Source organism: Aythya ferina (assembly GCF_964211825.1).
Source record: "Aythya ferina genome assembly, chromosome: 15".
In the NCBI taxonomy this organism is placed as follows: domain Eukaryota; kingdom Metazoa; phylum Chordata; class Aves; order Anseriformes; family Anatidae; genus Aythya; species Aythya ferina.
The window spans coordinates 12588206-12604397 of record NC_140314.1 but is presented as its reverse complement, the minus strand read 5'-3'; the positions used below and the strand labels follow the sequence as shown (position 1 = coordinate 12604397).

Genomic DNA, 16192 nt, shown 5'->3' with positions numbered 1-16192 from the left:
TTGTTCTCTGCCCTCTGCAAGCAGACAGAGTCCTCCCCACCTTGGCAGCCTCCGTGTTCATCCTCAGCCCCCGAAAACCCCAGCTACAAGCCCTCTAATCTGAACAGGCTGGGGCAGAGGAAAGCCGTTGCCATCAGGACAATTCTCCGTGTGTGGTTCCCATTTCGTTCAGATTTATTTCCTCTGGGTCCCTGTCTCTGTTGTTGCTCACTCCTTGGCTCAGCTTTTTGGGAGCATCCAGCCTTTACCTTTGTGCGAACAGGGGCGCTGGGGGACTGTGGCTGCATTGTGTGTGCCAATTAGGAAAACACCCTCAGGAATTTCCTTCCCGATGCTGCCTAGCTCTGCAATAACCTCTGTCTCCGTGTCTGCCGGCTCCCCAGAGCCCGTCCCGCCGATGCAAACCGAGGGGAGACGGGAGCAGGCTGAGCGCTGCAGCCTCGCCGAGCTTCTGTTCCAGCTCCCTCGGAGGGCACAGCCCCGTCCCGTTTCCCCTGCTCCCGCGTGTCTCTCTCCCTCCCTGCGTGCTGGAGTTTGGAGTTGTTTTGGAAACCGCTGCCACTCCGGCCTGACGTCACGCGGGTTTGTAGTATCTCTGTCTCCATCCTAGTTAGGCGCTTCCTGTTCTCTGTCTCTCTCGCTGGCTCGCCTGGCTTGTCTACGCTCTTTCTTCTCCTCCACAATTCCCCAGGGATTTCTTTTCAACTTTTTTTTTTTTTTCTTTCTTCCTGCATCTCTTAACACAGCAGTCTTTTCTTCCCTTTCCCCTATTTCTTCTTCTCTCGAGTTTCCTGCTTTCCCCTGCTCTCCGAACAGAGGGCTCCTGGTTCAGACGGGGTCGGGCACCCAGCCCCAGAGCCCCAGGACCCACATCCCACACCAGGGCCGTGCTCCTGGCTGCCAGGACTCGGCCATCAGACAGGGGCCGGTGTCTTCTGCCACCTCTGTGCCAGCAGCCGAGCTCAAGCTGAGCCTTCTCTCCTTCCCCACCTCCCCTTTAAGCACCTCATCCCCACCCGAGCTTTTTTCACTGCACATCTGTGCCTTTTCCCATCCCATCTCCTCAGCCGAGCTCTCGGCTGTCCCTGTCCTCGCTGCTCCAGGCCCAGCAGCCCCATCCCTGTCCCCACGGGGCCCCAGGCCCTTCGCCAGCCCTGGGGCTCCCCGTGACCGCCGCAATAACCAGCCCCGTCGCTTCCTGCTCGGGCTTGGGGAAGAGCATATGCAAGGTTTAATCATGGCTCTCCAGTGAGTGTTTGCTGAGCACGAACCAAATATGATGAATTTCTTTAATTTCTTCCCTTGCAACAGCCAGAATGCTGTCTGATTGCAGGCAGGCTCCCCCGGGGCCTGCTGTCGGCCGGCTCACCTTGCTGCTGTCCCCACATCCCGGCCCGGGCAGCAAGGTGCCAGGCTTCCACGCCGTCGGGATGCTGTTGCCAGACCCAGACTGCTTGTTTTCCACCCTTGGCTGTGCCCGTGGCTCGCCAGGTCATTTAATCCCTGGAGTATCCATTTTTTATGTTGTTGTTTGGGCACAAGTTGTTTTCAGGCAGTGAGTGTCTCTGATACGTGAACATGCGATGCCCGGTGGGGGAGCCACGATGAAGATTGGCAGCTTTAACACAAATTCCTCTTGGGCTTTTAGCTGCCAGTGGGGTTTTTGTGCAGGAGCCGACTCTCCCACTCCCCTCCTTGCCGTGCAGGACCCCACTGCCATGCCCCGCAGAGACAAAGGCTGCTCCTGTGCTGGAGCCTGCAGGGACGAAGGCTTCACGGGGTCAGGGTGGCTCCCGGGGAGGGAAACGCTTGCCTGGATCTTTGCCCATGCATCGATAAATCCCCCTCGTGTTCCTTTATCCCAGTTCAGGCAGTTCTTCCACCTCACCGCCCTGCACGGAGATGCACGCATGATTTACCTCGCGGTGACTCTCGCCATCGGTGCGTGGTGACCCCTGCCAGGAGGGGCAGTGCCTTTCGGCTGCTTTCCTCTTACCACGAGCTTGGGCTGGACCAGGAGCCCCTGCATCCTCCCGAGGTGCGTCGTGCCTGTGAAAGAAACTGCCAGAACAGCAGCAGGGGAGGAAGGGCTGCTTCATCTCTGCTGCCCCTGGGGGCGTTGTGATGGGCGCACGGGGCTGGGGTCACTGCTGTGGTGGTGCTTAGCGGGACTATGGGAGCAGGGGAGCACCGGACACAGCTTAGGACACAAACCCTGTCCCCAAAGAGGAGGACAGCTACCACATGTTCACAGCAAGCATTAATGTCACGGGGCTGGTGCTGCTGGGCAGGGGTGGGAACAGCACGGCCAGCGAGGGGGGAGGTGGTAAGTGCATCAGCTCCCGTGGGACAGAGGGAAGAAACCATCAAAAAAGGAAATTAATTGCTTTCGGAATATGGCACAGTTTGGGGAGGGGAGCTGTGAACTCACCGTACCCTGCACAGTCAGCACCCACAGCAAGTGGCCCGGCTGGCTCTCGGCAGGGGCTTGAAGGGCTTTCATGAGGCTTGGCCCCGGAGCTTGGAGGTAGGCGAGCATTTAGGGAGAGCCACGCTGTCAGCACCCTGACACCTCAGGGCACTGGGCCGGGCGCTGTGCTGGTGCCCGGGGGTCTCTGCCTGGCGCACCCCGCTCGTGGGGATCGCTCTCGCGGCGCCGTGCTGCCGGGGCTGTGGGATGGGTGCTGTGGGATGGGTGCTGTGGGGTGCTCCTTTCCAGGCAGCAGAAAGCAGGGGAAGATAAAGCCGCGTCTGAGCCAAGACATTTCCATGGAAATTGCCTCCAGGTCTGTGATTGCCACCTAACCTGGGGCAGCCGGGGAGGCCTGTAATCTGGGGAGAGGCTGTGGGCGGCCGGATGGGAAGCTGGGGACAGGCGGCTGCTCTGCCGGCAGGGAGGGGAGGAAGACGAGGACGAGGTGGAGTAGGTGAAGGAAGCAGGAGCCCCTGTGCAGCCCTGAGCGTTGTGGAGATGGTGAGTGATTTCATACCATGTGGTGCCGGAGCTAGGGGGTACCCCAAGAGATTAGCAGGGACAAGGCTAACACGAATCAAAGGCAGTCATTTTTTTGGGTTGTGGATGTGGCTGTGGTGGAGGCCAGGAGGGTGAATGGGCTCGGAAAGGCAGAGGATGAAGGAGGGGAGGGTTGGGCCTGGGGGACTGCTGGAGGAGGCAGTGGTGCCTGGAGTGCTCTGTGCTGAGGATGCACGCAGGAGGGACCTGGGAAGCGGTCGCCGGGCAGTCTGTCCGTCCAGCCCAGGATGCTGCCCCGATTTTGGAGGCTCCCCAGCACAGCCTTATCGGGGACAGGAGCTCGCGGGACGGGGCGAGCCTGAGGATGCGGGTGGGAGCTGCTGGGCAAGCCAGGGCGGGGGCCAAGGCTTAGGTGCACCGGGCAGGGCCGTGGGCGGCGGGTGGAGGGGCGGATCCTGCCCGGCACTAAAAACCCCGGCAGCTCGAGGCGTGCGCCTTCTGCATGCAGCATGTGTCACCTGCCGCCCGAGAGGCCGCTGTGCTTCGGCAAAGTGCTCCCGATATGCATCCCTTGCCAGGCACGGCCCTGCGTGAACGTGAGTCTGTTCGGCGCGCCCGGCGCGTTGCGTGCCAGCGCCAGCTCTGCTGCGGTTGGGCTGGCAGGAGTTTTGCCAGAAACTGCAGCGCAGCCGGCGTTTCGCCTGCCTCTGCACAGTCACCTGAGGGACAGCCACCGGGGTCCTCGTGACCCAGCTCTGGGGCTTGGGGCACTCACTTCCCCGTCGCCACGAGGAGATTCTTTGAATTTCCCCGGTGGTGCACTGGGAGCAGCCTGCGGGGTCTGACCGAGGAGGAGAGGGGGCTCAGGGGGCTTGGAGGGGCCCGGGCAGGGCGGAGAGCGGGCGGCGTGCTACGGGGCGGGTTTGCTTTCCAGCTCTGCTCTGCGCCCTGTGGCATTGCACCTGGGTGTTTCTGGTTTTGAAGACCTGCAAAGCAGGGATGCTGGAGCTGCAGGCTCTGCAGAGCTGCACATTTGCCCTGCCGAAAGAAAGCATCACACTTTTATAAAGGAGATCTTGATATTCTGTCATCCCTTCTGTGCAAGGATTTCACCTGGGTTGTATCATGTCACGAGCATCTGTTTTGTTGTCTTGGCTTCCTGAAGCCTTCCTGCAGCTTGTTTCTCAGCTGACTCTAGATAACAATCTTGGTGGCAATGGGTTTGTTCTGCAGCACGGTGCTTTTCCAGGTGGAAAGGGTGAAGGCTCTGCCTGCGTGCGGTCTCTGCACACAGCCGCCGCTGGCCTGGGATGTGGTGGTGCGTAACGTGGCATTACACCGCGAGGCCTGCCTGCCTCTTGGCTGCTGCTCCTGGAGAGTGCCATCTTCTGAAGCAGAGAGTGAACAAAACGGCTGTGGCCTTGATGGCTTCTGTAACACTGCTGGGCCGCTGCCCGCGTGTCGTGGTGCCTGGGCTCTGCCACGAGGCGCTGGGCTGCTGCCCCGTGGCACGGGTGCGCCAGAGCCGTACCCCAGGAGGCTGGGCAGGGTGCAGGGTGCTGCCCCGTGCCTGCTGCGTGGGGTGGATGCTGCGGGTACGTGCTCCGTCTGTCACATTTCAAAGAAATTCAGAGGAGCTTCCAAGTGCTGAAGGGCTCATCCGTTTTTGGTTTTCAGTCCCATTTCTCTGCGTAAAGCTCATGCATGCCATGATGCTGAATCCAGAAAGGGGTGGAAGGTGGATGCTGTGTCGTCCATACTCTTTTATTGTCTGTGCTGACAGCCATAATGCCAGAAAAACAAATTTTTATTTTCTCTGCTTGTTTGATCTGCTGCAGTAACAGCACGCGGAGCTTGCACAGCCCTCCACCTCCCAGGGCGCTGCGTGAATATGACGTGCGTGCTCTTGCCACGAGTAAATAGCATTTGAGGAGCAAAAAGAATAAAGGAGAGGTTAGTTTGTTATTCTTTGTGATATATGAAAGAACTATCAGCCCCATCCTGAAACCATGATTCCCTGGGTATTCATGGGACATGGTGAAGGAATGCATCCTGCAGGATTTTTTCACTTGGAACAACTATTTGGCTCTTCTGGGCCTGAAAAGTTTAACTTCGGTTGAGTAACAAATTCATGTAGTCTATTAGTCACTGTCTGGCTTGAATGGAAACACTTAGCTGACCTGGTTTATCTGCGCCTCCATCTCCATGGCTGGGACTGGTCTCCGTGCTGGCTACTGGGTGCCGTCCAGCACGCTCGCTGCAGGGCTGTTTGCGCGGCTGCCGCTCCTCGCTGTGGCCTCGCGAACAAGCCGGGGTGGTTTCTGGAGGAGCAGTTGTCTTTTATTAGACTGGCAGAGGTGGAGAAAAGAAGCAATTTCCTCCTCGGGCTTCTGCTTTGGACCAGCGAGAAGGGGGCTCCTTGCTGGGGCTGTTTTTGCAGCCGGGGCTGGATCTGGCAGCAGATGAGCGCTCTCCTGCCGCTGTCGCGCTCCCCCCGTCCATCCCTTCCCACTGGGAAAAGGTCTGGGCACGGTGTGTGCCGAGCTCTGCGTGTTGTTGAGCTGGTGCGGAGAGACAGGCACACAGGATCCAGGCTTGGTATAAACACACTGCACCTGCAGAAATCTGCAAAAATTGAAGATTTTGCCCACTTCAGACATAACACACAGTGTGCACAGGGTAAGGAGCAGGGCCGCTGGTGCATGCGAGTGCTGGTACCCATACAGCAGTGCCGTAGGCAGCATGGTGGGGTCGGGGCTGATGCAGGCACCCGGAGCCACGAGGATCCCAATGCTCACAGCACGGCTGGCAGAGCTCAGGCTCCAGCCTCGCGCCCTGGGAAAGCTGCTCGGAACCATCCCCATCCCTCAGCTGCACGCTGGTGCAGGAGCGCCCTGGAAAAGCTGATCAGAAACACAGCTAATATTAAAAAAAAAACACGACCAAGAGCTGTTTTTTTCCAGTGCTGGCCAAGAAACGTGACGCTGAACAAATAGGAGAAAATAAAACAAAAATAAAACTCACATTGGATGTAGAAACGGCCTTTTAATTTGCAGGATCGATGATGTCTGCGTGCAGAAGCCTTAATTTCAGATCCGGTCTTTAAATGCAAATGTCACTTTAAATAGATATTCCTGCGCGCACGTTCTGGTGCCTTTTGCCATGTAGTTAATGGATTGCTCTCTCTGTTAGTACATTCTTGTCTCATTTTGTATCCCCATACATTAAATTGATAGTTTGGGGGATTATTGCTCGTTCCAAGATTACATGGGTGGAGTCCCCTTTATATGGCTATGCTGGTATGTAGTGAATTTGAATTGGCACAGCAGAAAACTTGAAAATTTGGAACAGATAACTGTCTCCTATCTTTATATGGGAACATCAGAGTTTCTAGCTTTATTCTGGGGTTCTTGCCATTCCAAATATAATTTATTCTTTTATATAACTGTTTTCATATGATACACTCTTCAGAGTGGATAATGGTTTGGGGAGGAATATAATCCTTTTTTTTTTTTTTCCTTTCCCCTCCAAGGCTGTCTTCCCAATTAATGAGATTGAGAACACATTCCAAAAATCTATTTTCCCCTCTGGGCTTTTTATAATGCGCTCGAATTATTCTGTAGTGCGTCTTGTGCTTCCTTTATGGAGTTTGATGCCTAAATACTTGGTGGTGGTTGGACGGCCGGAGCCCGTGTAAGTGCTTAGTGCCGGGAGTCCCGCAGCTCCGACCCCGTCTGAGGGGTCCCGGGGTGTCCCGGTGAGCCCCAGCACGTCCTTCCCAGAGCCTCGGGGTGGCGAGGGGCATTCCTAGAGCTGTGTGTGGAGTTTGGGGGGGTTTCCCTGGCTTTTAATGCTTAGGGTCTCACCTGTAACGTGCATCAGTGATGTTGCCATACATTTCTCTCTGTTTGAGCGATTTGTGGGGTATCTGCATTGCCTAGAAATGCATCCGATGAGCAGCCCGGGCTTTCTGCCCAGTTCTGCCCTCGGTGGCAGCTGGCATTGCCTTCTGAGGGTGCACGTCTCCCAGCTGTCAGTGACGGTGCTGCAAGGAGGCAAATCCAGCCTAAAACCATCACAGCTGAGCCACCGGTCACCAGGATCACTGTCCCGTGTGGGCTTGCCCTGGCTCCCCTGGGCACCCATAGAATCACAGAATCACAGAATATCCCGAGTTGGAAGGGACCCACAAGGATCATCAAGCCCAACTCCCGGCACTGCACAGATCTACCCAAAATTTTAGACTATGTGACTAAGTGCACAGTCCAATTGCTTCTTAAACTCTGACAGGCTTGGTGCCGTGTCTACATCCCTGGGGCCACCTGCACCTTCAGCAGGGCTGCAGGCGAGGAGGAGGAGGCTGGAAGCGGGGCTTGGCGTGCCCGGGAAGCCAGAGTCTGCAGGGGCAAGGGCGATGTGCATGGAGGGGCTGAAGGAGCGTGGGCATTGGCATCTGCTCCCACAAGCCTGTAACGTATTAATTTTGGAGAGCTTTACAACTCCAGAATGGTTTGGCTGATACGCCTCAAGCCCTGGTTTTGAAAGAATCACTTTGGGTTTGAGACTGGAGATGCAGATTTTTTTCTTTGCCTGGTGGAGTTATCTCTGTGAAGTCAGGGTCTGTGAGAAAAGGGTGCTCAGCACGGCCTGCTGCCTCGCTCTGGGCCACCGAGGAGGAGGAGGCCACTGTTTCCCGGCGTGCCTGTCATTTTGCAGGCAGCTCTGGCCTTTCCACAGGGTCTCAGCGACTCAGGAGCGCGCTGCGGTCTTGTTTGCATCATGCCACGAAGGATGGGCACGGGGCCAGCTGTCGGCAGCCAGGTTCCCAGAAGTGAGGGTTTGTATTTACATATTTTGACTCAGACATTGTATAACCCCTGGGAGCCGCTTTCTGGGCCAAAATAATGAGAGACCTGTTCTCCGATGGTGTTTCAAGCGCTGGTTGGACGCTGTCCCACGCGAGGGCTGGGTTTTGCTTGGTCCCCAACTGGCAGCCTGGTTGACGTTGCTGCAGGTCCTGCATGTGCAGGGTTATTAATAGCTCGCCAGGGGTGCAGCTTGGCCGGATCCTCTCCCTTCTCCAGGTGTGTTCCTAAAGCTGTGACTTCACGGCCGAGCGCACCGTGCTGGGTGGCCTCAGTCCTGGTCTCCGGGGCAAAGCTTTCGTTCCCTGTGCAGGGACAGGGGACCCTCGTGCTGCATGGGGACCCTCGTGCTGGGCTCTGCTGGTGCTCGGGGGCTTGTCCCTGCTGAGGGCTGGTGGAAGATGGGGTATTTCTTTGCCTTTTGGATCCCAGGGTTCTCCTGGTGGCTGCTGGAAGCTGGAGCTGCTCCTGGGCTTGTGCCTTCCTCGGTGGCACCAGCGGGCACACGGGGCTGAGCTTGGTTTTCAGCTCAGCCCACAGATCCGCTCCAAGGGATCCTAAAAGCCACTTCTCCCTTACCAAGCTGAACGCTCATCCTCCTAGCCCCAAGACAGCAGCACCCATGGGTGGCGATGCTGTTGGTACAACCCGAGCCCAATTCGATGCAGTTGACCCAACAGCCATGGCCAGGGGGAAAACAAGGGAGGTGCAGAGGTCGTCCGAGGAGAGGTGGGCTGCCTGGGAGGACAGGGCTGGGTACGGGGCCACAAGGCTGCTGCCCCAGGAAAGGAGCTCCTGGGGACTCAGGGCCCTGCTGGGCTTCTCCCTGGGGAGCATCACCCTCGTGGTGCCCCCCTGCTGCCCGTCACGGGCACCCTGTGGCACATCCATCGCCAGCCCCAGCTGCAGCCCGGGGTCGCCGGCGTCCCGGGAGCATGCGGCTGATGGAGAGGAGCAGGCAGCGGGGCGGGAGCCCAGTCATTTGCCTCCCGCACTATAATTAGCTGGGTTGGCGGGCAGACCTGCTGTCAGGATGAATGACACACAGCACGGCTACAGGGATTGCGACGCAGCATTTAAAGGATCTGCCGGAGAACAGGGTGTAATTAACTGCAGGGCCGCGGAGCTGGGAGCTGGCTACACGGCTTCCAGCCTTTTGTATTTCCTTTTTGTTTTTTTTTTTTTCCCTTTCGGTGATGAAATACGTAACTTCACCTACAAACCGGCATAAACACGCGCAAGCTCATAAGCCCGGAGATAAAAATACCAGGCGGGGCATTCATGCAAGAGCAGGCAGCTGCCCCCCCTGAAAGGAAGCAAAAGAGAAACCCAGGTCCTGGTGGCAGCGCTGGCTCAGCCTCGCTGCACCCCCATGCACTGTGCCGAGGGCTTTCTGGTATAAATAGCAACACATCCATCCGCACGTCTAGGCCCTGATTCTGCAAACACTTAAGCCCGAGCATAGCTCTTTCCCGACGTGCTTAAAGTTGCAGTAATAGTTTGCAGGCTGTAATCAAGAAAGAAAGAGAGAGAAAAAAAAAAAAAAGGTAGAGACCAGCACATGCGCAGCGTGCTGTTTGTAACAGCTCTCAGCTGCTTGTTAGAGCTCCTGTCTGCTGCTCCTCCTGCAGCTCCTTCCCCACCTAATTAAGGGCCTGATGAATGCAAACACGGAGAGAGGGTGCCCGTGCCTGTGCGAGTGTCACCCTGCAGGCTGTTGAGCTCGCGGAGTTTACGAGCTGCAGCGGTTTTGGCAGCAGCTTTACAAGTTTTGTGATGCAGAGAAACTCTCCTGTGAAGCAGCAGCAAGTGGATGCCTCCTGGGCTGTGTCAGCAGAGCTTGTGGAATCCCTTGGAAAAGAGAAACCTGTCGATAACGAGGCCGTGCATCCACACTCACGGGTGCACGCATCAGTTAAATCCACAGGCACCTAGCAGCGCAGTATGAGTGCAGCGAAAGCTTTCGTGGCTGAGCTCTGTAAAGAAATGCTTTGAAGCTCTGCTCGGTGTTAGCGTGGGGTAGGGGCTGTGGGGGAGCAGCCCTGCTGGGGGTCTGGGAAGGGGCCGAGGGTACGGGGCAGGCGGGGAGACACTGGGGGGACAGGGCAGGCTCTGGCTGGTGCAGGGGCTGCAGCGAGGAGTGGAAATGGATGTGTTTGTTGTGGGGTGGCTGTGTTGGCAGAGGCTCGTTAGCAGGCTTGGCTTTCCTCCTGTAGGAAGGCAGGCTGTGGAAGGAGCCCGTCCTCGTTACCCAGGTGGAGGAGAGGAAGGTTTTGTGCCACACCAAGCCCAGTTGCCTGCACTTAATTGCCTGCTGTAACGAAGGCAAGGGAGGGGTGTGTGAGGCTGCAGGGCTGTGCCGGTACGGCTCGTGGTGCTGGCACTTGGGGCCCTTCCTCCTCGGTCCCACCTGCAGATATTTGCTCCTCTGTGCAGTGCCCCTGCAGCTCCTGGGAGGACACTGGGAGCTCCTCCAACCTCCCAGGCACGGGTTGTGCTGCTCTGCCCTGCTGCGGAGCACCTGGAATACTTCAAGGCACCTCGCTTGCGTGGCCGTGTCGGTAGCTCTGTAGGTGAGGGTAGAGGCTGGGTCAGACTCGTGCTCGAGAGCAGAGCTGGGACGTGCTGGATGCTGAGCAGGGAGGTTTGGGGACCATCAGCATCCCCTGGCTGCGTCGGTCCCAGCAGGAGGCAGGATCACGACGGAAGGCCAGGGCTGGAGCTGGGGCTGCTGTCATGCACACCCCCGTGCCCACCAGTGCTCGGGGGCTGCCTCTGCCAAAAGGGCTCCTCCAAGAGATCAGAGCCTCCAAGAGGCACGTGTCCTCCTCCTTCCTGCTGCTCTCTCTGTCCCACCACACGTGGCCTGGTCTGTGAGCTCCCTTGCCACCAGATTTTGGGGCTAAAGTACTGGATTTTGTGCTGCAGGTGGGTCATGCTGAGTGCCGGGCTGCGCTGGGGGGGTCAGCCCTGGCGCAGAGGGGTGCTGTTAGCAAGGACGGGTGGACAAAACCTCCGAGCAATCCTCTTGCATCCCCGTGCTCTGAATTTTCCTGCCCTTCCGACAGTCAGGCATCGCCTCCCGATTAGTCATAAATGCAGCATGCTGCAGATACGCCGAGCTTGGCTAAGGGCTGTGCCTGACAGCACAAACCACCAGGATCTCGCTGGGGGGGGGACGGGCAGCGCAGCCACAGCCCCCAGCACACCCTGCCCTGCCTCGGGGCCGAGCAGCTGCCCCCGTGCCCAAATCCCACAGGAGCCAGCCTGTCCCCTCCCAGGACCTCGGGCACGGGTGCAGCCATCCCAGCAGGCGAGGAGGTTTGCAGAGGGCAGCTTTGCAGCATGGACTTCAGCCCACAGGTTTATTTCCCTGCTCTTCTAGCAGGGAAAAAGAACTCATCCCTCGGTTTTTGCCTGCTTTTTGTATGGGCATTGATTATTCTGGGAGTTACTGAGCTAGAGTTTATTAGAACGACTCAGAAAGCTGCCACCTGCAAGCAGCTGCCTGTCTTTGGGGATTATTTTGGTGTCGTTTCTAAACAATTGCATGAGGCTTCTTCAGCCTCGCTAATAACTTCGCTCTCCGAGGGACGCTGCCCGGAAAAAGATGAGCTGAGATTACGCTCGGCAACATATTAGGAGAGTAAAAAGTGCAAGAGGATTGATGGCTGCTGGTGTGAATAAACAGATAATGCAAAACCTCTGCCTCAGCCCCTCCGTGGGCAACCTCGTTTGCAGCGCCGTGCCTGTTATCTCCCCAGCTTGGCTGAATTTCCGAACTCGGTGCCGTCCTTTAAAATGGTCTCATCTTTTATGTCTGCGGCGCGTTGTGCTAATTCTTGCTGGGGACCAGCAAGGCTGGCGGTAACTTGCAAAGTAGTTTACTTAGTGCCTGAAATGTGATATTAAGAAAATAATTTCAGGTGCTCAGCTTGGCCCTGGCTCTCGCAGGTTTGCAAAGGATTCGTGAAAGTGGTGGGTCATGGTTTGAACGAAAAGCCAAGCCCACGGATGCCTTTGACATTTTGTACAAAATGTGGTGTTTAAAAGGGGATTTTGGGGCAGTGCTGAAGCCAGCCAGGGTGCTGTGTTGTTCCTGTGGGGTTGCTCTGTCCTGTGGGAGCTTTGGGAAGAGCAGCGATGGGAACGCCGCTGGGGACGGGGGAGCAGGCAGGTGCTGCTCTCTGCATCGTGGTGCTACAGGGCCAGCCTCCAAGAGGGTCCAGGTGCTGCTGGTGCTGCCCCACTAGCCCAGGGGGCTGAGCTTTTACAGGCAGGTTAAAAGCAACCTGCAAGGGTTGCTTTTTTAACAATCTGGGCAAGTGGCCTTATGGTGGTTCCTTTATGGTAATAAAACCACTCTGATCTCTCAGTTCATCCTGTTACCTTCCTTTTACCCTCTTACCATTTCTAAGGTGCTTCTTGTGATGTTGCATTTTTGGAGGCAAGAGCAGAAGGGCTGTGAGCATCACACAGAGAGGTCTGGTGTTCAAAACAAGCGCAGCACCAGCCTGGGTCAGTTATTCTTACATGGGGAGGATTCTGGGGGTAATGGTAATGACCTTGGCCATGCTTGGGACAACACTTTCTTAATCAAGTTGGCAGACAATCCCCGGTCTTGGCAGTCTGCATTCTGGCCCAGGAGCTGTGGATGCGGTGCCAGCATCCCATTCTGCTGCTTCCTTGTTTTGCTGGGGCAGTTTGCAGGGGCAGGAGGTCACCATCAGCGCCCATCCGCATTCAGAAGGGTGTGTGCCCCCGAGGCTCAGCCCCGCTGTTCAGCAATGCCCCAGGGCACCGCTGGGCTCTGCAGGGCTTGTCCAGGCCAGTCATGGGCTCTCTCCTTCCCTGCCCATCCCCACTGGGAGGTGCTGGGGGCTGCTTATGTCCCCTGGGTGCCCCAGGCTCAGTCCCCCTAGCCGTGTGTCTCAGGAGGGAATGATGGAGAAGGGCGCAAGCCTCGTTCAAGTATTTGTTTTAAAAATACATGCTGAAGAAAAAAAAAAAGAAAAAAAAGAAAAATAAAAAAGAAAAAAAAAAAAAGACTCTCTCCATTATTTCATTAAGGGATTTAAAACGTGCTTCCTAAACCCTGAGTCATCAATGAAGTGAGCAAACGAGAGGCAGCGCCGCGGCCCCGCTGGAGGGTGACTCACGCTGCGTGGGGAGGCTCGGAGCACGCGGGGGGCTCTTTGAACTCAGGGATGCTGCCACTCCCCTTGTCCCCCCGGGAAGGCGAGGGTCTCCCTGCAGCATCAGCAAGCCTCCCAGAGCCTCTGTGGCTCCCGGATTTATTTTGGTTGTGGAGCTGTCATGCCGCAGCCTCTGGAGACCCCAGCTATGCACGGATGTGCCTGAACCACCAGCAGATGACTCTCCTGGCAGCCAGTAGACCACCAGTAATAATGCAAGCACGAAGGCAGGCGTTTGGTTTTTTATTGTATGACTGCACAGATAAAAGCCTCCATAGCCTGTATCGGTTCAGGAGGAACTATCCTTCCTTTCAGAAAGCAAAGAAAAATGTTAAGCCACCTTTTGCTCATTTTTGGGAGCTCTCTGCCTCTTCCAGTTCCCAGGCACAGACAGGAAAAGAAGAGCTCTCCCGAGGTCCCTGTAAGGCCAGGAACTGTCCCCTTGGCACATGTCTCCATGCCTTATCAGGTCAGCTTTCTAAAAGCCCATAGAAATGCTGCTCTACCCCTCCCCTCTGGAGCTGGCTCAAACTCTGCTCAAGCTGAGCGCCAGGACGGTTTTCCTAAGATTCCAGCTTTGTGTTGCCTTCCTCTGTTTCACTCCGCTCTGCTTCCTTACGGTGGTCTTTCCACCCAGGGGTCCTTCCCTCGACCACTTCTTGGCCATCGTCCCCTCCTGTTGCTGTCAGCCAAAATTGCCATACTCTGTGGGGTGGTGCCGGAGCTGTCGCTGCCCCAGGGTGATGCTGCGGCCACCTCCAGCTGCCGCTAACCCATCAATTGCACCTCTCGCAGAGGTGGTCAAAGCACGTCCTCGCCCCTTGCGTGTGCTCAGCAGAAAGTCCTGAAATGCGGTGGGAATTTTGCCTGGTTGCCGTGCATGGTCCCTCTTTCTTCCGGGAAGAGAGGGATGAGGCAAAGGAACTGGGGAGGCTCGGGCACGGAGAGGGAAGAAAGAGCCTGAGGTCAGCCAGCGGGGTGGTGGTAGAGCCAGGAGCTGATCCACAGCTCTGGGCCTTGCTCCAGGCCTGATTCCTTGGACATGTTGCTGGAATTCGGCTTTCCCTCCTCGATAGTTATGTTCTTAATAAGGCTCAAAATCAGATGTTTTGGCTAGTCCCTGCTACAATCGCGCCCCATCTTATTGTTTTGTTTTTCCCCTCTCCAAAGCTAGTTTCCTGTGACTTTTAAAAACCAGCTGCTCAACAAGCTCCCACCACCATCTGGGAGCATGCCCGTGCAGCTCATCCTGCCCAGGGGCTTGCAAACGGGGCTGAGAGGCCGTGCCCACGGGGGCTCTTGCTGCTGGCCGTGGCCGATGGCTTTGCTCGCTCCTCACCAGCTCCCTGCTGGCCCAGAGCTGTTGAAGCTGGGCTGGGGTCGGGCTGCAGGATGCACATTCCCCATGTGTCGCTTGGAGGGTGCTGAGGAAGCTGCTTGCAGCTTCTCCTTAAATATCTCCAGCTCTCCGCGATCCCTGCTGGCACAGGGATCCTATGAAGCTGAATTTGTTGTGGCTCGGGAACTGTGTTGTAGCCGTAGTTTGGGAACCGTACCTCTGTGGTTTAGATGTCGAGTTTAAAGAAGTAATGAAATGTCTCGTGGGAGTGCTGTGCCCAAAAGAGTGGAGGTGTTCCCGAGGTGGGGGCTTGCTTGCAGCTCTGCGTCGGGGAATTTGCCTGCTTTGATGGTGAAGTGGAGCGAGAATGAGGCAAGTGCTGGGGAGAGGCAGTGCAAGGACATTTCCCAAGGAAGACCACGAGGGTGGTGAAACAAATGGGCTGGCGAGGAGCCTTTCCCTGTGGGGAGGCTGGAGGAAGGCTTGTCCCATCATGGGATGAGTGTGAGGACCACATACACCTAGCCCCATGCTCCCGGTGCCCCCCAACCCTGGGGGGACACGGCCAGGGCACTGCCTGCTGGCCTGGCAGCCCCTGGGGCCGTGGGGTGCTTTGGGCCCGGCTCAGCCCTGCCTGCTTAAAGCTGGGGCCTTCCTCCTCTGCTCCTTTGACCCCGGGTGGGAACAAGGCTGGGGGGTGCTGGCAGGGGCAGTGCGGGGCCGGGACTGCTCCTGCGCCCCTGATCAGCATTCGGGCCCGCTGCTCCCCGCTGAAGCAGAAGCAGAGTTTGCCTTCGCCATTGCCTGGCAACCGTGGAGCAAAACTCCAGCAGGCGGCCGGCCCAGCCCCAGCCCCAGCCCCAGCGCTGCCCGCGAGCCGGCATGCCTCTGTGGGGACACGGGGACGACGGGGACGGTGGTGGTGGGGTCACCCCGCGCTGCGGGCTGCTGCCCCCCATCCTGGCGGGGCGTGAGGTGAGGACTGTCCCCGAGCAGAGGAGGAGGGGGAGGTTTGGTGGGTCTGGCTGTCCATCTGGCCCACCTCGAGCATCCTCCGTGTCCTGCGCAGCTTGCCCTCCTGCAGCCCTCGGGTGGCAGTGGCCCTTCTGTGCTTGGCCCAGCTCTCCAGCAGCCCCCGTGTGCCTGGGGCGGTGTCAGACTTTGAGCAGATCATGGTGGTGGTGGAATTTGTGACATTTCCGCAGGTGCTAGCAAATGGGAGACTTGAAGTGCGCCAGGCTGTCCCTGGTAGGCTTTCATGTGTTTGGGATCTGGTGTGGTTTTTCTTGGCGGAAGAATTTTGTGGCCCTATCCTTGGGGAGTGGCTGTGGGGTTTGAAATCTCTGCCGGCCCTGCACCCCGTCCTGTTTCCAGCCTCCTGGCGCAAGGTGCCACCCTTCTGCACATGGTGGCAGACCTGGCTGTGCCTGGACCCACTGGGTTCAAACCTAACACATCCTTGTGCCTCTGCTTTGACTCTGTCCTGTCACAGCCCCGGCTGCCTGCGGGCCCTGCCCGCGGTATGCTCAGTGGCTGCAGGTGCCCCGAGCCTGCCTAGGCAGCCCCCACGCACCCATAGGCACAGCTTTGCCTGCTCGCCACGCGTCTTCATCAGTGAAACCTGCTTGGCAAAGGGTTAAAGAAACATTTCTGTTTTGTCTTGTGTCTTGCAGAGCCTGGGGTCAGCAGACAAGAAGGACTTTTACCAGCCCAAGTAAGTGCCAGTAGCTGCGGTGAGTAATCGCATGGAAATTCCCGGTTGGTCCATATTATCAAGCAGCTCTGTGGCTTACTAAGATTAGACATTTTGGCGTACAAG

The 16192-nt window shown here is 57.2% G+C and overlaps 1 protein-coding gene across 5 annotated transcripts in view; it reads left to right on the top strand.

Annotated features, from left to right (window-relative positions):
- LOC311445098 (ankyrin repeat and fibronectin type-III domain-containing protein 1-like) overlaps nucleotides 1-16192 on the top strand; it is a 184318-nt gene that overhangs the window by 113355 nt on the left and 54771 nt on the right. For all 5 annotated transcript variants that reach the window (XM_084536816.1, XM_084536817.1, XM_084536818.1 and 2 more), the window contains one exon: nucleotides 16047-16087. In XM_084536816.1, coding sequence (XP_084392942.1) covers nucleotides 16047-16087 — 41 coding nt within the window. The remainder of the gene's footprint in view (nucleotides 1-16046; nucleotides 16088-16192) is intronic.